Raw genomic sequence first — 21,659 nt, 5'->3', positions numbered from 1 at the left:
TTTAAACTCCGGGGCTTTGGGGTGCCGCAAACTGACTGTTCACTGACGTAAAACTAACGTGAAGCTTGTCTCAGTTTACTGCTGTGTTGAAGTCTGCTCAGGACAACGTGAGAGCTAGTACCTATTAGCTAGCTACTCAGTTGTTTTTTTATCAGCGCCCTCTTTTTCAGGTGTGTGTGTTGAACCTTAGCGTAGAGAATAAAGAGTCCTTCTCGAATGTCATGAAGAGATAACAGGACTGTTGTGTTTTTCAGGTGGTTGTCTGTGAGGCACGTGTTGGCTGCTAGCAAGCTATGAAGATGAAGAAGCGACCAAACATTCTGTTAACAGGTGATGTTACCTTCTGCTGTCTGTCTTTAGCTCGATACCTTCAACAGAAACCCTGTTCATCCCACATCGGACACAATTACAACAGGAGATTTGTTTTTAATGATGGCATGTACTCGAGTCATTTTCATCTAAATCTCGATCAGTAATGATTAGATAACCTACAGATGGAGCATTACCATATTTCTTACCATAAGTTATTAATAAGTTATTTAACCCATTGAAACATAAGCTAATTGACTTGATTTTTTAAAAAGAAAGAAAAACATGGGGAAAACGTTATGAGCAAGGACTGAAAAAATGTCGCTAAAATTAGCAAGATATATGTATTTTTAAAAATGCCTGAAATGTAGTTTTTTAAAAAGTATTAAAAAAGAAAAACAAGTTTAATAAAACAATGAAATCATCTTTCAAGGCTTAATTATATATGTATGAAGTATAGTTTTTCCCTAGCTTTTTCCCTGGACATTTTCCCAGCTTTTAAAAAATAATTTCCTAAAGTTACTGATTTCATGCAGTCTGGGAACATTTCTAACCAAGTTCCTTTTTACCTTTTCCCCCCATGTTTTTGGAAGAAATGGTACCAATTTGCTCAGTGTTCAAAGGTGATTTTTTTTAATAGGGAAAAATTACCAGGGAAAAAATTTTTAATAGGTATTTTAAACTATGTTAGAGTTTTCAAGCACTGTTTTTCAAATTTAAATTTCAGGTAAATTTCTCGAACTTTTTACTTGCTCATTTTAGAGTCATTTCTCCTTTTGTTGTTCATTCCCTTCTTCCTATGTTTTGGAAAGAGATCGAGCCAATTTGCTCAGGCTTCAAAGAGTTACAGGCACAGTTTCTGAATATGGACTGTGTGCATTCTCTGTGGATTTAACATTTCGATACTTTCACAGTATTTATATAGCACCTGTAACTGCTTCATGATAAAAAATAAATTTAAAAGAGACATAGGAATGTGACTTTTTACAGTATGGGACCTTTAATGTCGGTCATGTCTCCTGCAGGAACCCCTGGGGTTGGAAAAACCACTTTAGGAAAGGAGCTGGCCCAGAAGACAGGGCTGACCTATGTCAACATAGGAGACCTAGCCAAGGAAGGTAAAAACTAAAACTTTTGCAGCAAATAGAAACATAGACTGGAACGAGCATCATTTATCATCCTGTTGAATCACAGATCTATTCAAAATACTCGCCGTTGTCTTTGTACCTTTGCAGATAAATGTCAGACACCCTGAGGCTGTTTCTATGATCCTGATTTTCTTTCCCCAGGAGAACTTTATGACGGTTATGATGAGGAGTACCAATGCCCAATTTTGGATGAGGACAGGGTGAGTTAAATTCCACCTGCAAACATTAAACCTGGTTATGATATGGTGATCTGCACAGCACAAAAACGATGGAGTGTTCCAGTGGACATGATTTAAAGCCTGACTGCACGTCTTAGCATTAAACTGACTCCATGCACAGTTTAGTCGAGCTACAGTTATAGTGCTGTTAGCTCATGTAATTGGACTACTGTCCTTGTCCCAGTAAACAACAACAAGGGGGGACCAGATGAACTGATGAATTGTGTCCGACTCCACCACAGCAGGTGGAGATATGTCTTCTTTCAGCTTGTTGCTATAAACCTGTATTATTTACTCAGTCTTTGATACAGACCCAATCACAATCACATCTGTTTATTAATAATAACTTCTGGGTATAAAACCGACGTGTCACATACATATCATCAAATGTCACTGAGCAAACTGAATATTTTCAGCGCTTTACCTCACTGTAAGACAGCGAGTGCCGACTGAGAGAATAATTTTACTCCACTAAACGATGGAGCAGCTTCTCTACTGCTGCGTCCATCAGCTGTCGAGGAAGCTGAAGAGGAGACATTATTCAAATATAGTTTGCACTTAATCTGATATTGATTTTTTTAGGAGGCTAAAATATTGCTTCCATGCTGGTGTTGTGGGACTGGACAAGTAACAAGTAGACCCTATCCCGAACCACTGAGGGAGGCTGGTGCGGTCACGAGGAGCACGTGCTCCTGTTTAAGTCAGACTAAGGTGTTTACATGACATAATAGCTCCACTTCCAATCAAATTACCTGGCTTTGTTAGAACGATCTCGAGAAATTAGATTTGTTCTGATTTCAGTTGGACTAACATGTTTACATGTATTTGAAAAGTCCACTTTAAGCTGGATTAACACAGTAATTTGACTTTTTCTATCATCATATAAATGATCTGAGTGAGCCTGGATCCCAATGCTCTTTCATAACTAGTTCATCTGCGACCATCATTGCCTGTGATGACATTTTTGGGCTAGAATCTCAATCCTGCTGCCTCCCCTCTCTGACCCCAGCCAGTCCTAAATTATCACCATAATTGAGGGGATTGCAGGGCAGTTTTGTCCCTCTGTTAGCTGAGGTGTTAAATTTGAAAATATTCAACCAGTATTAAACTGAATTACCACACTGGGTAGAGTCAGGTTGGGTTGGTGTCAAATGTAAATTCTGTGACTTGGGATCCTGCAGGTCGTGGATGAGCTGGATGAAAGGATGGTAGAAGGTGGTGTGATTGTTGACTATCACGGCTGTGACCTGTTCCCTGAACGCTGGTTCCACATCGTCTTTGTCCTCCGCACAGACAACAGCCAGCTGTACACACGACTAGAGAGCAGGTAACCAACACTTTGCGCTTCACTTGTTTTGACAAATTTCAAACAAATGTCTAATTAAATCATAGACATTTTGGGTGTCCAGTGAATCTGTGTTGATTATAGAGACTGCTGCACACACACGCACTTGATCGTCTAACCCTTAGTATAAACGTATGGATTGGCTTTCCTCTGTGTGTCTCACAGGGGTTACGCAGAGAAGAAGCTGCAGGAAAATGTGCAGTGTGAGATCTTCCAGACCATCTACGAGGAGGCCATGGAGGCCTACAGCGAGGACATTGTTCACCAGCTGGCCAGCAACACCCCTGAGGACCTGGAGCGCAACCTGGAGCAGATAGTTCAGTGGACAGAGCAGTGGATGAAGGACCATAACTAGAAGCTCCACTCGGGACTGTCAACAAAACTTATTTGGACAATTAAAAATGAACTGTAGTGACTTTTCCTATCTGCATTCATTTTCATAGATTTTGTAATCATGAAGATTGGTAATGTATATTCAGAGTCTCTTCACTTTGTCCAGTTGCCTATTTCCAGATAGAGAGGTCACTTCACCCTTTGAAACCTGGCTCAACATCAGTTTTCTTGCACTGCTTTCAGATGCCTTTCACAAGCTATTTGACCTTTTGAAAATTGAGCAAATTGAATTGATTTCTTTCATAAACATGGGGGAAAAGGCAATGACCGACTTGGCAAGAAATGTCCCACAAATCACAAGAAATTAGAAGGTGACAATAAAAATACCTCAAAAATTAGTTTAAAAAGGTATATATATATGCTCACATACTGCTGCATTTATGTCTTTTTTTTTTTTATATATATATATAGATATATATATAAATAAATTACCACTGGGAAGCAGCTTCGTCGTGTCCTAGTAATACTGACACAGTAGTTACTGTAGGGCTGGATATCAAACCCCACTGAGTATTCCTAGTATAAGTTATAAATAATACTCAATCAAGCTTCAGCCAACTCCCAAAATTGAAAAAAAAAACAGTTTAGTCCGACTTACTTGTTTTACTTAAAAACTTAAGTCGCCATTACTTACAAAGAGCAAGGCAGTTCACTTGTCATATTTAAGTTAAGTTAACAACTTCACAAAAATAAGTAAATACAACAAATGTTTGAGTAAACTTAACAATTTGATATAAAATATACATGAAATAAAAATAATAGTTATATTTACTTCACATATCAAGGCAATCGGTTTCCTACATTTTAGTCCAGACTTAGTACGTCAAACAACTGCGGCATCTTATTTTGAAGGGGTTTTTTTCCTGCCAACTGGATGTGATGTCAAATGTGCGCCAGCAGAGGGCGCCGTGTTGTAGTAAAGTCAACTTATATGGACTACACTAATGCGGTGTGCTAGTCGGAAGTACAGTTTATTTCCACCGTGCTTGTCTGGCTTCGGACACATATGGACATACGTGTGGCGTACAATGGGTAAGACTGACATTTATTTGAATTCGTCAAATAGTACAGTGGTTTTTCTAGTCGGAGCAACACGAGCTAACGTGTGTGTGGTGTTCCGGCGGGTCGCCCCACAGTGACGTTGAAGCAGAGAGGACATTTAGCCGGTGAATAAAAACTGTGACTGTCGTCTTCAAATGTTTGCTTTAACTGTGAGAGAGGAGGCTCTGTGTGGTAACTGCTGACATCAGAGTTTTAAAGGCAGTTAATTCAGAGGTGCAAGCTGTTTTGTCCTTTATCTAAGTCGCTGTATGCCACTCATCAATATACAGTGTAGACTCAGATAGGCTCAAAAAAGCAGTATAGAGTTTTATGAGCATGATAATATACAAAGGATGTGTTAATTGCCCTGCTGTTACATTTGATTTCACTGCTACTGCTTTGAACTGGGATTTCTCTGGTTTTGTTCTGTCATCTAAATCTGTAGAGCAGTGATATCACCTCCTCTATGACCCTTATCAACAGTCATGGTTTTTTTTTTCTTAGCTGTAAAACAGAAATGGTATTCCTGTTTTGACACTGAGTCATAGCAGCAGTCACAGTCACACTGTGTAAAATGAAATTAGGCAACACCGTATCTATAAACTCTTAAAATTTTTATTTGTTTGACCAAAGCTGTATTGTGTCTGTATCTGAGATGTTACTAATCTACTCTGTTGATATGTGTTTGTCTTTATCCATCATAGATGCCTACATTTAGACTAGCAGTCGACAGATTATCAGCCTGTCTGATAATCTGGGGCCAATATTTGGCATTTTGCCTATGTTGTATCAGTATTTTAATGTTTGCCGATTAAATTGATTAATTAAAAAGCATAAAGAAAGTGTCAGCATGGGAGGAACTTTTATTTTGTAAAACCTCAGGGAGCTCATTTTTATTGTAACTAGCTGTGTAAATAGCTGTGGCATACACACTGTATATTATGGGTAGTTTCCATACATATCACATAACACAGGGTTCCCACAGTCATGGAAAACATGGAAAACTCATGGAATTTCACATTCATATTTTCCATTGTTGGAAAAGTTTATGAAATAAGTAAAAATCATTGAAAGTTCTGGAAAGGTCATTGAATGATCAAACCTTGGAAAAATAGGAAGAAGGAACTAAACAACTGAGTAAAAAGCACAAGAAAATTACATGAAAATTGGCACACACAAAAGAACCCCCCAAAAAACAAGACACTTATTTCCACCCTGGTGGAAATAAGTATAAATATATAATACAAAATAAATAAATAAAAACAAAAAGGGAAATAACCAAAGAAAAGATGCTTAAAATTATAATTCTGTAACATGATTTTAAATATATATGTTTATATATATAATTATGATCAGAATAAATATATTGTTTTCTCAACATTTTTTCCTAGCTTTTGAAGTAATTTTCTAAATCTACAAATTACCTGCAATTTGCAGGTAATTTGCAGGACATTTCTTGCAAAATTGCTCTCTCAGTAAACATCATGTATGGTTTTATTTGGGTCAAAGTTCAGTTTCATCTCTGTAATATCCAGGAGGCAGTCTGGAGTGATAGAAAAAGTGCTCAGTCAGCTGCAGTATCATCGAATACAAAAACACAAGTTATTAAAGAGGATGAAGAAGATGAAGGTATTGCAAAGAAACTGTGGCTGAAGTGTTGATTGTTGGGATTCAGTGTCTTGAGCCATAGGTGTGTCTCTGATCAGTGTTAATCTGTCTCCTGTGTGTCCTCCAAAGAGACCAGCAATAATGCCACAGCCCAGAATGATGCTGGTGGTGACGGGAGATGATTTCGGCTATTGTCCAAGGAGAAACCAAGGGATCGTGGACTGCTTCCAGGCCGGAGGCATTTCCAATGTGTCTCTGCTGGTCAACGCCTCTGCTGCCAAAGAGGCAGCAGATCTGGCTAAAAGGTAGGGGATGTGCTGATAAAATGCTGCAGTGGAGTTTATGTAGAAGCTAAACACTATCAGTGGTGATGTACCTCGTCCTCCTGTGTCCACTGGTTGTTTGATGATGTAGATGTGGCTCAGGAGCAGAGTTCGTACGGTCATGAAAAACCTGGTAAAGTCATTCAGTTTGCAAAGAGCAATTTCCAGACCTGGAAAAGTTTGGGGGAACTAAATATACCCTGAAGGTTTTGAAAAAGTCATGGGAATCTGTTTCACAAACCTGTATAATAACACACGGTGTGTCCAAGGACCGTCAGAAATTTGAAAAATTAACTATAATTTCTGTTTTTACAGTTTCTGGCTCCAATAAATGGTGCCATTTTTATGGTTTTTAAGAAAACATGCCAAAAAAGTTGCAAAAAAAAAAAAGATTTTGTTTGAAAATTGCCAAAAAAATAGACAAAAAGTAGTCTTTAAAAATTGCCAAAAACTGAGAATAATCACCCTTTTTTGATCAAATTAAAAAAACTAAAATGATAACGGAAGATAGGATAATACTTACCAAAATGTTTTCTGTAAAATTGCTTATAAGTTTGACGCCCCCCTCCTAAGCCAAGGTAAAAAAACAGTCCCTCCCCAATGCTTAAAAAAATATTTGACATGCTTCCACCTTTTTGCACCACCCCCTCCCCTCACATAAACAACGAACAATCCCGTATTTATTATTTATATTGAAATATTCAGTGCCGGGGGATCATCCAGATCGAGGTTTGCAGTCAGGATGCTTTCTGTTGCTCCTCTATAGAAATGAACAAGAACTTGACATGGAGATTTTACTTTCTGAAGTTTCCATATGAACTCCAGCTGTTTCTCAATGTGGACTGAGATGTGTGATGACCATATCAGTTTCTCTGTGATGCTGATTCCCAGGAAGCTAAAACTGTTTACTTGCTCCACCTCCCACTGACGTAGACACAGATCTGTCTATGGTTCATTTTTCCTTAAGTCAACAATCAGCTCCCTGGTTCTGCTGACGTGAGCAGTAGGTTGTTCTCTGAGAGATTGTTCATTTCCTCCCCATGTGAAGTCTCACTAGGCGGGTTTCCATTAACCCTCGAACTGCGCAAATTGAAATTGTAAATATAAAATATGCCCAATGGAAACAAGTCTTTTTCAAAAAAACTCCATTTATCACACAAAAAGTTTTTACACTCCCATGAGGTGGTATTTCAGGCGATTCCAAAAGTCATATTCTGCAAAACTGCAATGGAAACACTTCTTAGTCTTTTCTAGGTCACATGATGCTATGTCTATGTGCTTGTCAGTAGCAACTGGCTCCCTCATGATGCAGCAGGAGCTACAAGAGGTGTTATTGCATCACATAACTCTTTAAAAGCTGAGGGGATCATCAGGAAGTTGTGAATCCACAATTCCTCTGTGAAATCGTGGACTATCACCTCCCAGAAATCCCTCACACATGGCCGCTCCTACATATAAGAGGCTTGCTTTTCCATTATGGCTCCATAACATACCTACATCACCTTGGATTGTAAATAATGACGGCTAGTGTGGTGGCTGCAATAGAAATAAAGCTGCTAATGTTTTCCATCACCATGGTTACTGGAATGTTATCATGAGAAGTCACAGATCATCACTCAATATGAACGTGGTCATCTTGCTATTGTGTTTCCAAAATATTGCTGAAGTTTTGCTGTGTCGTCCGCTCAGCCGCCTGTTCCACCAGAAGAGACTGGAGACTGGAGTTCTGGTGGTGTGTGCTGTGCATTACATACAATGACTTTAATAGAAAGCGGAGCGCCTGTATTTATGATGGAAAAACATAGTTTTGGGGTTTCTAAATACCCTGGTATACTGTAATACTGTGATACTGCCCAAACATAATAGTCAAAGGTGCTATCATGCATGCTCAATCTGGTTGCAACCAAAGGTGAATTCTTGAGTCAGATTAGCAAAGACCAAGGGCGTAAGCATTGTTTCAACGTTTGGATGGGGGTGACACAAAAGAAATGGGGTGTCTTCCACAAGCATCGGACATTTAATTTCCTGCATTCTGGTGACTTTTTATGCAACAATTTCAGCCTTTTCTTAATCACTTCATGGTAAAATGTAATTTCATCAAATTAAAATTTCTCATTTACTCATTTCTTTAATGAGTGTGTGTGTGTGTGTGTGGGGGCCTGTTTCCAGATATAGAAAGCCTAACTAATCAACCCACCTTCAGCCTTCTATTTATATCCATATGCACACACACACACACACACACACACACACACACACACACACACACACACACACACACACACATACCTGCCTGACACAAAGTCCAAGCACAAATAAACCTGCAGCTACATGTCGTACGTTCAGTAAAACACAGAACGCACACAGTTCACGCAGTGATAAGCAGCTTGTGCTCGATACAGTAGGAATGCACACCCTGTACACACACAAGATTCAGAATTGCCATCTGCAAGTGTGTGTGTGTGTGTGTGTGTGTGTGTGTGTGTGTGTGTGTGAGTGATCAAGTATAGATTTCCCAAACACATAGAGAACATCAGGTGCTTATTGAGGCTCTGTTAGTCTTTTAGTGTTTCTTGTCATTTTTACTGCAGGTCCCAGCATACATGAGAAGTATTAATGGCATCATCCTCTTTGGTCGCATATGTGATTTTCAGTATTTTTTGCAAGTTTCTTGCTCATGCACTTTTGCTGCATTGTTGCCTGGTGTATGCTGAGATTACATCCTCATTAACTCTTAGGGACTGTTTGGCGCTTGTTTTTTTCTTTTTTATCATTTTGGCTGCGTTCATGCGCATGGAATTTATTTTGGCAAGATTGTGTATTTTTGTTTAATTTTAGAATTTCCAGCTCAGCTCCTACAATAAGTCTAAAAAAGACTGTGGAAACTAAATTGTTAAGTGCAAAAAATGCACCACTGAAACCCTTTCAAAGTGACATTTTTGATCCCACAGCCATCAAAACATAAAAACATGCATCGTATTATTTCTGGGTGTCATTCTAGACTTTTTCCTCAGAATTTGTCATTTTTACTATTTTCTGCCTGATTATATCATTTTTAACATATTTGGTATATTGAGAAAATACATGTTATCTCCACAAGGTGCACTGTCACAATCAATGTTGCTGCTAATCACTGACATATCCCAGACCAGATCCACATGTACGTAGTATATTTTTTTGTTATTTGTTTTTTCATCTAAAAACATAGTGGCATCATGACAAAAAAACTGGCATTTGAAGGGTTAAAATTCGGAAAATTAATGGATATCTATATATCTATGGATATTTATGATCAGGGCTGATTTGGCTATAAAAATAAACTCAATGAAAGTAGAAAATCACATTAATGTATAATATTTTTTACAGCCTGATTTTGAAAAGCGCATTTGTGTGCAGAGTGGTATGAGTGTGAGTATTTGGCACTGCACAAAAAATGTGATGTCTGTGATAGCCTATAATAATTCATTTTTCTGTGTTTTCTTTTCATCTTAAAACATAGTGTCATTTTACAAAAATCTTGAACTATAAATGGTAAAATTATGAAAATTAATGATTATATGGTATGATGGTTGTGGTATGGTTGTGATTAGGACTGATGTTGGTTAAAAATAATTCAATGAAAGTAGAAAATAAAAATATTGTATAATATTTTTTAAAGCTTGGTTTTGAAAAGCGCATTTTGTGCACAGAGCAATATGAGATTAAAGCATTAAAGCAGACCCTAAGGGTTAATTAAGTATTAATGGCGTCATCCTGCTTGGTTGTATGTCATTTTAAGTGTTTTCTGCAAGTGTTGCTATGTCTGTTCAGTTTTGTTGGATTGTTGCCTGATGTATGCTAAGATTATAGCCACATTACATCAGCTTAAAAGAACACCTGAAAGGTAAACAGCTTAATACACAAATTCCCAAACTCACAGAACACATTGAATCCACACAAAACTGCAAAAGTGTTGCGAGTTCGACTAAATACAACACGCGTGGGGGGAGCAGGTTTTTCCGTAAACACACAGGTTATTTAAACTTGTCAGACAACATTCAGCTAACATCACATGATACAACAGAAATTCCTCTTGTCTTTTCAGACACAACATCCCCATCGGCCTCCATGCCAACCTGTCAGAGGGTATCCCAGTGTGTCAGAGCCTCCAGCAGGACTCCACACTGGTAAATCAGCGCGGCTTCTTCCACGGGAAGATGGGCTTCCGTCAGGCGCTGGAGAGAGGCCAGCTCAGCATGAAGCAGGTACAGCACTCCATATTCCTCTGCAGTTTGTTCACCAACTTACTCAGAATGACAAATCAAATTTATTTGCAGAAAGTTTACCTCATTTGCGTTATTTGCCAGATTGTTAACCACACTGGAGAAGGCTTATTGGCACGGATCCTCATGTTTGTGGTTCCTGTTGAGCGTGTTGACAAATCATGGATGAGTTGGTTTAACACTTGAACTGTCTTTACTAAGCCTCCCATCACAAATAAACTGGATCCATAGTTAGGAAGTCAGTGAGACGAGACAGACAGAGCACACAATGAAGAGAGAGGGGGTGAGCATATAACAAAACTAAACAGAAAGTAAAACTTATTTTAATAAGGAAGTATGTACTGTGGTTATACTTATAGTTCTGTATGAGACATTCAGCGCATTAATGTTACAGTTAACCACTATTTGCTATGTAAAGATATAGTGGAGTAATGACATCCTGAGCAGAGAATTAAGTCATAGGGCTGGGCGATATAGCTAAAAATGTTATCACCATAATTAAATTGGTTGATATCTATAAATATCTACCATAAAGTCAAATAAAAAAAATAATTTAAGTTTAAAGGCTGGTTTTTGCTCCTCAGTAAAAGTAGGAGAAACCATACAGTCATTTTATGTAACTTCCATATTACTCACATTAAAGTATTTTAGTGTACTCAGAAACCCACAAAAAATGTCTAACATAAGAGTGGGAAAGAAGTGCAGTTTCAAATTTATTTATTGAACAACCAGGCTTTAATAAGCCCATGAAACCTTATATTCAAAGTTAACGTAGAAAAATCAGCAAACTCTCTGTCGCTGTGGTTACAAAGGTAAGAGACAGCACTGAAGGACCATCTCTGGAGTCCAGAGCTGTTTGAAACATCTGCCTGGTTAGCACGAGCTAGCACAGCAGCAGCGGCTAACATCTGGGACTGACCCTCGTTTATTGGTCACAGCAAACTCACAAAGACATTAAAATGGCTCTGCTCTCTGTCATTAATTCCTGCTCCCACGTATAAGGGGCTCGCCTTTCCATTATTGCTCGCATAACATGCCTACATCGGCTACATAGCCTACATCTCCTTCAATTGGAAATGATGGCTGAAGCGGTGGCTTAAATAGAAATAAAGCTGCTAATGATTTGAACATTCATCGCCATGCTTCTTGGAATGTTATCACCAGAGGAGAAGTCGCAGAACATCACTCAGTGGAAACACAGTCATCTCGCGATTGTGTTTTATCAACATTTTGAAAATATCACTTAAGTTTTGCACAAATCTTTAACGGGTACCCACCTAATGACAGTAGAAGTCACTCTCTTTACTGTACAAAAATACACACACACACATACACACATAAACATGACCTTGAAACTGACCTGACCTTTCCTCATCAAATCACATGTCCGGATACGTAGCAAGGTCATATTTACGTTGAGTCGTGTTGCATGAAAGCAGACTTGTCTCATGATTTCTGCTTTGTTGCATATTTTACTGAAATTGAAGAATGTGAGAATAAAACATAAATGGTGGACTGGAACAATATGCAGCTACAAGAAGAAGGGGAGGTCATCACAGCAAGTCCCAGGTGTGCTTTTTCCTCCCCAGGTGGAGCTGGAGCTGAGGGCCCAAGTCAGGCTGTTCAGAGAACTGACAGGACACCTCCCCCACCACATGGACGGACACCAACATGTCCATGTACTGCCAGGTAATGCAAACTGGAGCTGCGACTTTACACTACACATCTACACATGTAGCTACACATGTTCAGTAAAAAACACAAGTACCAAATAAAAGAATGTCAGAATGAGTTACATCAACATCGTCTGTCCTGTGTGTACACCAAAATACATGACAAAATTAGGTAAACTCAGGGAACGCAAAATTTTAAGTATTCTGTATGAAGACCAAATGAAAAATGTGCATGTGTGTTTTTGAAATTGCATACTAACGTACTCATACACACTCATTATGCACTGAATACTGCATCCCAAATTAACAATGCTGGGCGACATGAAATGCCTAATATTTATATTGCAACAATAGTGATGCTTCCACAAAATATGTACACAATGAGGTTTTAGATCAGGCATGTCAAACCGGTCCACAGGGGGGCCGGTGTGGCTGCAGGTTTTGTTTCCAACCAAGTAGCAGCACACCAGACTTAACTCATTTAATCAACTGATCTCCGTCTTCAGACAGTTGATTGGTCAAACTGTGTGCTCTTGGTTGGTTGGCACAAAACCTGCAGCCACACCGCCCCTGTGGACCAGTTTGACATGCCTGTTTTAGATAAATAATCATCCATAATGTAAATATAATGACTAAGTTGGTAAAGTCAAATAATGGAACACCTACAACAGTCAATTCAATTTACAATAAAAATATCATACGATATTTAAGTCTCATATCACAATATCAATATAATATTAATATGTTGCCCAGCCCTAGGATTAAGTATGCCATTACCATCAGATGTCAAACTTTGTTTTAAGAATACTATGTTAGTATGAATAGAATGTTAGTATGCAATTTGGAAAATAACCCGTTTTTATTATTATTGTTTCTTAAAATTGTTGTTGTTATTATTACTATCATTCTGTTAATGGACACTGGTGTGCCACAGCTGTTAAACTGCTCATAGCTAGAAACAATCATTCTGCTTTCTCTGTTTTAAGGAATAAAAACTATTATTCGGTTACCAAAATAGTTGCCAATAATCTTCTGTTGATTGGCTAATTGTTTCACGTCTAAATTTAAGGTATGACTAGTTTTGCATTAATCGGCCACCATGATGGCTACATTAAGTGTATGGGATCATGTGTGGGCCGGGGATAGTGATGTTGGTGCGCTGTGTGTGCAGAGGTGCGTGAGGTGTTTGCACAGGTCCTGTCAGATCTGAAGATCCCATACACTCGTGTTCCTGTGGAGCCAGGTTTACACACCTGCCCAGCGCTGCCAGCACACCTCCAAAGATTCTACGCACAGGTGGAGAAGGACGCTCTGGACTCCATCCCTGTCTTCACACGCTATGGAATCAGGTCTGTTAAACTTTAACATTATTTTTTTCAGTTTGTTCACAGTGGTTTCAGTGGTCTAAAAAAGGTTTAGAGGGCATTCTCTATGTCCATGGGCCAGATGGATAAATGACACAAATGCATACTCCATTTTCACTACATTGATTGTTGACAGAATGAGTGGTAAGGATGGGCACGCCGCTCTACTTTACATCAGTGTAAACATTCTTTTCTACAGCAAGCTGGGGCAGATGTTATAAAGTAGAGATGAAGATAAAATGAAAGAGAGAATCTAAAACATTATCCTTAAAACTTTAAAAGTCATTGAATTCAGTAATCTAAAATTAAGGCCTTAATTGGTATTTAAATGACTTAAATTACTCTCTCAAAAGTCATAAAAAAGGTCAGTCATGGGAAGTAGGATTTTATGAATCTTAATTTTTTTGCCGCTGCAAAATCTAAAAATTGGTTAAACCATTTTTTTGTGAAATAAGTCAATAAATTCTTAAATGCATCATGATGGGCATCCAAGCAGTGGACTTAAACATGTAGGGTGAGAAACACAAAACTGGCCAAAAATGCTAGATGTTTCTTGCGTCTGTTAGTAAACCCAGTGGATGCTTAGATGATCATATTACTTGTTTATTGTCTCCCATGTGTTCCACTCTTAAATGGTTTAATTCTTTTCAACATTTGACATAGATGGAGGTGGACACACTTCAGAAAAAGCTTTGTCACCTGTGAAAAAGAATTTCCCATGGAACCATTAAGGCTATCTATCTATCTATCTATCTACCTTTAATCTAACTTTTCACTGGACAAAAAAAAGCATCATATTTTATGTTACAATAAACATTTAGGCCAAACAAAATTTTCACTCTTCTGTTTTGGTTATTAGAAAGTTATTCTTAAACTTAATTCCGGGTAGCATTAAGAAGTCTTAAAAAGTCTTTAATCCAATTTACCTTAAGCTGCAGGAACCCTGACTATGCAAGAGGGAAGAACTCTGAAATTTGCTTCAGTTTTTGAGAAACCCCTACCAGAGGTAGAACAAAACAACAATATTTTTCATATTTTCTTAGGTCTCCCAAATGGATTGTTGTATAAAAATATTTCACCACATTAGTGGTTAAACAGACAGATGCACGGTAAATAAAAATCAAAATAATGCCTTGGCAAATGGGAGATTATTCACTTGAACTCACGTAATTTAATAATGCAAGTTTTGATTTATTCCAAATTTGCTGTGACAGTGGGAAGGGGTTCCCTCTACATGTCTTTAAAAAATAATGTGAATATCTGGATGCATTAAAGAAATACAGTACTACAAACACATAAATACAATAATCAGAAATGCTTAAATTGAGACGTTCTGCAAAATAAGTAATTTAACTTATGGCACTTGAGGTATATTTTGATGCTGATAGTTTTGTACTTTTATTTGATTAAGATCTTGACTGCTTGACTTTTATTTGTAACAGTATATTTCCACACTGTGGTTCTGCTACTTCTAATTTAGTTAAATATCTGAGTATTTTTTCCACCACTGTGATTGGCTGATCCATGGTGCTATCCCTCGAGCTGTGTAGCTAGTGTGGTTAAAACCACAGATTATTGAACATGAGCACTTCAACATTTCAGTGAGACACATGAAGAACCTGCTCCTCCAGCCTTCACCCACTCTGACCTTTCTAAAGAATGTTAAAGGAAGGGTCTTTGTGGCCTGTCTTAGTTGTAAATGTCAGTGGGACTTTACCTAACCCTGTTCTCCAGCAGCAGAGTTTGGTACCTTTCTTTGCTTGGAAATGGTTTTGATCCTGGTTGATGACCCCCCTCTGCCCGCAGAGAAACATTACATTTTAGATAAAGACACAAAAACATGAGTAGCCTAAAAAATATGATGCATTGCTCCTGATAAATCTACCAAGCAGTATGTAAGGAAGTCAAAATTTTTCGCCATCTTGACTACAATATGAAAATGCTTCTTACATGTGAATCCATCAGTTATCCAGTAATATATAAAATGAACAGGGGTGTTTGCTGCCTATTGAGTAGTTTTACTTTTGATACTTAAAAGGTCAAATATTTTCCACTTCTCTTCCCAGCATGCGCTATAGTTAATTCCAGATGTAATAGTAGAAGTAGTTGGAGTGGAGAACAAAACTGTTTAGACTAGGAGGGACTAATACAGCATTACTGCTGACACTCTCTCCAGGCATGTTTGCACTGTGTCTACTCATCTGTGTGTGTGTGTGTGTGTGTGTGTGTGTGTGTGTGTGTGTGTGTGTGTGTGTGTGTGTGTGTGTGTGTGTGTGTGTGTGTGTGTGTGTGTATAGATAGATAGATAGATAGATATACTGTGTGTCTGTCCTTATTTAACCAGGTAAAAGACTTTTCAAACAAAAAAAAGATTTTTCGACAGCGACTTGGCCAAGACGGCAGCATAAAACATTGTTCCAACAATAAATACAAGCAGACATATACTGTCACACATTACAAACAGCAAGCACAACCTCTGGTGAAAATGCCACACAGAACAGTCAAGGACATTAAAATGTGCATTTTTTTTTATTTTAGTGAGTATTAGAGTAGCAATCACATTGACCAAGAGTGCTAGTTTCTCGTTCCTTTTAAAAGTGACTTAAATTCCTCGATAGTGATCAGCTCAGACAGTGTCAGGTCCTTCTGTAAATTAATCCAAGAAGAGGAGGCAGCATATTTTTGCCAAATTCTGTGTGAACCCTGGGGATCGAAATCAAGAGAATATTGTGAGAGCGCAGGCCATATAGATTTTGGTTTTTACACATATATGTACACAAATAACAAAGAACCAGCCCAAGTAGACTCTTATATATAAAAATGAACCAATGCAAGAGTCTGTGTATGGACAGAGAAGGCTATTTAGCAGTACAGTGTACAGAAGTGGGTGCGGTTTCCACAGCCAGTAATAAAAGGTAAAGCAGATTGGCCTTTGTGTGTTCACAGTGGCAAACCAGCTTTAAAACTTTTAACCTTTCGCCATTTTCCAGTGTGAACACACGTCATGCTCAAAACTTGCTTAGAACTGTTGTGAAGTAAAGATTTGAGACACAGTGACAGAAATGTTTTATCATGTACATATGTGACGCACAGATGCACAGATGGATAAATATCTTAATCCCATTAGACTAGATAAGATTAGATCACTTAATTAATCCCCGGAGAGGAAACTAGTGCAGCCAATCTGCACACTGACAAATAACAGCAGACAATATGTTTGTATGAAATAATGAAAAATAGAGTTCCCCTGGGATGATGTTTTTCCACAGGCTAACACCGAAGTTACTATCGCCCTGGTTCCCTCGTTAAAAAGCCTGTGGAATTTTTCCATTGAAATTTGTATTATTGCAGAAAATAAAGCTTTGTGGTTAACAAACATTTATTATACTTACATCCAAAACCTTTTAATGAAGCCGGGGTCAAAGTGATTGTGCTGCAGGAATGAGTCTTTCAACAAGAAAACCAATATAAGTCGGTTCTGAAAGTCATACAAACCAACCAGCAGTGGGAGACCGGAGACTCACTGTGTTCTGTGGCAGAGAAATAACTTCCTGTCAATGGAGACTGGAGGATTTAAGGAACATCGTGCTCTGCAAAAACACTTTTCTGGCATCTGCTCAAAACCGTCCGTTAGAAACAGAAGGGGAGATGTTTGGATAGATTCTGAATTTGTGACACTGATCTTGGGTGTCCACCTTGAAACTTCACAGGTCTAGTTTACAAAATGTTCATTGGTGACAGAGCCTGTCCGTGCGCTGCTGTGGTGAGTGTGTGGACTGATTCTCTAGAGTCCCCCCTGGTCTACAGCTGAAACACACTAACCAGGGTCTAAAACCTGTCCCGTGTCCACAGATGGCCAGACGTGTACCTGGGACTGACCACCATGGGCCAGAACATGTCCATTCCCAACCTGCAGAGGGCCCTCAGCCACGCCTTGGCCACGGGACCCTCAGGCACTACCTCCTGCAGCGCGTCGGGCTCCAGTCAGCCTGTGGTGACAGCTGAGCTCATGGTCCACCCGGGTTACCCCAGTCACCCCCAGGAAGGAGGCTGTGGAGAGGGCCCTGATGACTTCTCCCAGTCAGCCGACAGAGAGCACGAGCTGAGTGTGCTCACTGACCCGTCCCTGCTGGCCCTCTACAGCCGGGAGGGCGTGCAGCTCTGTGCCTTCAAAGACATCTGAGTGCTGCTGTCTCAAACATGTATGTATAGTACTGTAGAGAGCCAGTGACTCTAAATCTGCCCTCATGAATACTGTTATGTGAGTCACTCCATGTGTCCATAAAGGGACATTTTTATGCTAACTAATAAATCATTAACTTTGTTGATTATATAACAATGATAATAGTAAAGGATGAATGAGTAAGGGATCAGTGAGAGATCTTAGTGAGTTTCAGAGGCCAGTCAGGAGGTAGTTTCCGGACTTGAGCTCTCTGTAGACTAAAGACAAAATCTGCTCTCAGCACAGAGACACTACAGAAAACTACAGACTGAAATGTTCTGCTCTCCTTCGAAATTTCCCTTTAAGTATGTGGTGAAGAGGAGTTTATTCAAGATGATAGAAATGTCCTTTATGTAAGCCATACCAGGTGCTGGTGCACAGTACTCAGATATAGACATCTAGTTCTCATTCCAAAGTCATCACATACAGCCGCTCTGACAGTGATTTTGGCATGAGATGATGCCAAAAGTCTTCTTTCACATCTGCATGAATCGCCGCTGGACGGCGTCAGGTGAGAACACGGGCAGACAGAACGGGTCGCAGCGTTCATTGTATGTTGGCGGATAGTTGGAAGACACTTTCTGTATGATACCCACACAGGAGGCGTCACTTGAGAACGTCCGCATGATGCGCAGCAGTACAGCATCCGGTTGAAAGATGATCAGTAACAACTTAATATAAAAAGTGCGATTGGTGCCTATAGGGCAGGATGGATCCAACAAACCCTGGACTTTCATGCTTCCTGTCTGAATGTGATGTTTTTTTTCTGCACCTTACCATGTGCCTCCTTCCCCTAATCCTAACCACCCATTCCAGCATGTGCATTTGTTGACATCCTAGCGATGGTTGCTGTGGGCTTTTGTTGTGTAAACATAACCATGTGCAGCTTAATCCCACCATGTGCTTGTGTTGACATGGTAGTATAGCAACATAAACAGCAGACGCAGAAGGATACCCAGAGTGCAATATGTAGACGCAGAAGTCCACTGCAAAGCGGCAATATGTGACGACTTGGGATGAGAACGTGTTGATATAGATCAATGGATTGCACTACCCACATGCCCTTCATTGCACGTTCATTGCAACTTGGGTTTTTATGATGTAGTTTTGTCCATCATCAGACTGTACACTCAGCAGGTTACAGGTTACAGGCTGCTATCTGGGACGATCAAACAGGTTGGAAACCAGCCAGCAGGAGAGTCAAATGCATTTAGGAGAGAAAAGAAAGGAAAACTGTGAAATGATCACCGAAGTGTCTGCTCTAAGGTGACAATTAGTTTCAAAAAAGAGGGGTGGGTTATTAGAATTTTGTATTAAAAAAAAAAAACATGGAAAATTGTCCCAAAAACTGTATTTCTAATTAGAACAATTTAATATTTAAAATCTTGTGAGAAAATTAATATAATAAAATAGATACATTTTTATCAGCACTTCTTCTAAGTCATTTTCATGTTTGTTTTGGTTTTTCCCTTTTTTTTCTTATTTTCAGGTGATTTCCTTGTAACTTCTTTTACAGTTTATTTAATTTTTGGGCCATATCTTCCTTCCTTGCCTTCTTCCCATGCTTTTGAAAGAAATCAAATCAATTAGATTATATTTTAAAGGGTTCACCTGTTTCTGTGAAATTAGACATTGTTAGAAACAATTCAAACACTCTAAAAAAGGCTGTTTTCAACCTGTCTGATTGTCTTTACTTCTCTGTAGTGATGTCACTGTGCTCCTAGATATTTGCTTGAACTTGGTGAGTAATATATTATTATTACTGATGAATGAAAGTATAAAATGAAGACCCAAGTTGTCGTAAACTCTAGTTTACCTCACAGCTGAGTCATTATCTGATCTTGAGGTTCAGACTCCATTATTTCAGTTTCAGTGTTTCTTTTAAATGTGTGTCCCTTTGTATCTTTCAGTGTCCCCTCTCTCTAAAATCAGAGGTTTTTGCAGGTTCGTGAATGCAGCACAGGCAGCACTCTCCAATAGTTATTTTATTCCTCGGCAGCAGTTTGTGACTCGCTGGTGGATAATTGATCTGTCGATCAATTCGCAGTTGATCAGATCAGATCGACTGATGAGAGAAGCAGCTGTTTGTATTTGAATACAAACTTTTTGAACCAGCAGAATGAAGTTTCACTTTAATGTGCCAGACGTTCTGCTGCTCCGTCTGTGCTCAGAGTACGCTCTGCGCTCCAAGAGGTGCAATGCATAACCAAATGGTACATATATTTCAGCAGCGCTCCTAATGAGCAGCTCTTCTCCAAAAGTAGAGAATCTATTTGTGGTGGCACATTTTTTAATTGTGGCGAGCCGCCACAAATACATGTATGTGTGGGAAACTCTAAGTTTGGGTTGCATATTTGTTTCCCTTGTTCGATGAAATTCTCATGCAGGGGTCAGTTGTCAGGTAGGATCACACAGAAGCTGCACAGTGTAAAAAAGTGAAGGGACGGGTTAATGAAGCCATGTAGTTTTTGTAGTTTTTATGTAAGAGGGTTTAAGGATGATTTCCAATGATCTCAGGTCTGAGTAGCACAAGTAGCACCAATCATCTAATCACCTGCCAAATGTGTGACTCCAAGTGAATGTTATTTCAATGTTCACATTTTAAATCACCTGTAACAGTCTGATTTGTTTGTAACATGTACAGCTGCTGTCTGGATATGTGATAGGTCTATTTTGATAAAGTTTCTGTTGAAACTTTTTTTATACATTGCAATATTTGAATTGTTACAGAGATCACACCTAAACTGCTGAGCTAATAAATGATGTCAAATTGATTTCTGTCAATTTCCGTCATCTTCGAGTGACATGTTTCCATTAGTTGTATTTTATATTCACAATTTCAGTTTGCACAATTTAAGGGTTGGAAACCTGCCTACACATAAATACAACGGGATATACTGAGTCCACAAGAGTCATGGCTCTTCATTTACACCCAATTTCTAAAATGTCATATATATTCTATATATATGTTATATAGAAATATTCAAAATATAATAGGTAAAAATAACAAATTCATGCCACATGAAAAAAACTGCATGGTTTTTGTCCTAAACAGCTTTTGATTTGCATAAAGTGGACATGTCTGTAAAAGGGGCGACTACAAGACCTGAGGAGGGGAAAAACAGATGAAGCGCTCCTGCCTGGGAAGGACCTGGTGGCACCCCACAGGTGGCATCACTTCAGCTTAATCAGAGGCATTAAATACTGCATTCCTCCCTTTGTTCTCACTCTTTCACCTCAGCCATGCTGTGTGCATCTTTCAGCTGAGTTCCCCATTTCATGTGTTTTACTTTGTTTACCCAACAGTGCACACTATTTCTGTTGAGATTTTTAATGTTATATTCATTCTTTGTTCTTCTGCAGAGCTAAAAGCACACGCATGAAAAAGCACATGAAATTTAGCAAGAGATGAAAAGAAAATGAAAATTGCCCTGCCTTTGAGTTTTGAACTTGGACTCTTTTCTCCTGTATGGTTCTCCAACACATGTTATATTAATACTTTTTCTCTTTGCAGAACTAAAACCACACACACACACACACACAGATAGAACTCATTTTAGTTCAGATATGTGGAGGTGGGAGGTCAAGGGACTTTTTCCCTTCACACATCCTGATCAGCTAGCATGACATATGGATTCCTTAAGTCTTCTAGTTTCATATCATACCAGTATCTTCCAGCTTTAAAACTAAGCCTCTGAAAGACAGAAATACTGACAGTAAAAGAGGTTAAAAAAGTCAACACACAGCAGCCCT

At 38.9% G+C, this 21,659-nt stretch overlaps 2 protein-coding genes across 4 annotated transcripts; both read left to right on the top strand.

Annotated features, from left to right (window-relative positions):
• Nucleotides 1–31: 31 nt before the first annotated feature.
• Nucleotides 32–3,857, top strand: ak6 (adenylate kinase 6). 2 transcript variants are annotated; one of them, XM_042488374.2, is made up of 6 exons: nucleotides 32–170; nucleotides 255–330; nucleotides 1,335–1,427; nucleotides 1,599–1,657; nucleotides 2,857–3,002; nucleotides 3,186–3,857. In XM_042488374.2, exons 2-6 carry the CDS (start codon nucleotides 294–296, stop codon nucleotides 3,373–3,375), a joined length of 525 nt encoding a protein of 174 aa, XP_042344308.1. In that variant the 5' UTR covers nucleotides 32–170; nucleotides 255–293; the 3' UTR covers nucleotides 3,376–3,857. The 2 variants fall into 2 exon arrangements, with proteins under 2 accessions (XP_042344308.1, XP_087933340.1); XM_088077214.1 differs by having other exon boundaries at nucleotides 34–167; nucleotides 251–330.
• A 104-nt stretch (nucleotides 3,858–3,961) lies between these two features.
• Nucleotides 3,962–20,680, top strand: ydjc (YdjC chitooligosaccharide deacetylase homolog). 2 transcript variants are annotated; one of them, XM_088077212.1, is made up of 7 exons: nucleotides 3,962–4,445; nucleotides 5,990–6,083; nucleotides 6,192–6,367; nucleotides 10,470–10,629; nucleotides 12,237–12,336; nucleotides 13,492–13,669; nucleotides 17,537–20,680. In XM_088077212.1, the coding sequence occupies exons 1-7, from the start codon at nucleotides 4,420–4,422 to the stop codon at nucleotides 17,865–17,867; spliced, it is 1,065 nt and encodes a 354-aa protein (XP_087933338.1). In that variant the 5' UTR covers nucleotides 3,962–4,419; the 3' UTR covers nucleotides 17,868–20,680. The 2 variants fall into 2 exon arrangements, with proteins under 2 accessions (XP_087933338.1, XP_087933339.1); XM_088077213.1 differs by lacking the exon at nucleotides 5,990–6,083 and having other exon boundaries at nucleotides 3,963–4,445.
• Nucleotides 20,681–21,659: the final 979 nt, after the last annotated feature.

This window comes from Plectropomus leopardus, chromosome 4 (genome assembly GCF_026936395.1).
Source record: "Plectropomus leopardus strain MGB_pleo_1.0 chromosome 4, ASM2693639v1, whole genome shotgun sequence".
Classification (NCBI taxonomy): domain Eukaryota; kingdom Metazoa; phylum Chordata; class Actinopteri; order Perciformes; family Serranidae; genus Plectropomus; species Plectropomus leopardus.
The sequence above is the reverse complement of the archived record's forward strand: the minus strand, read 5'-3'. Positions and strand labels throughout refer to the sequence as shown.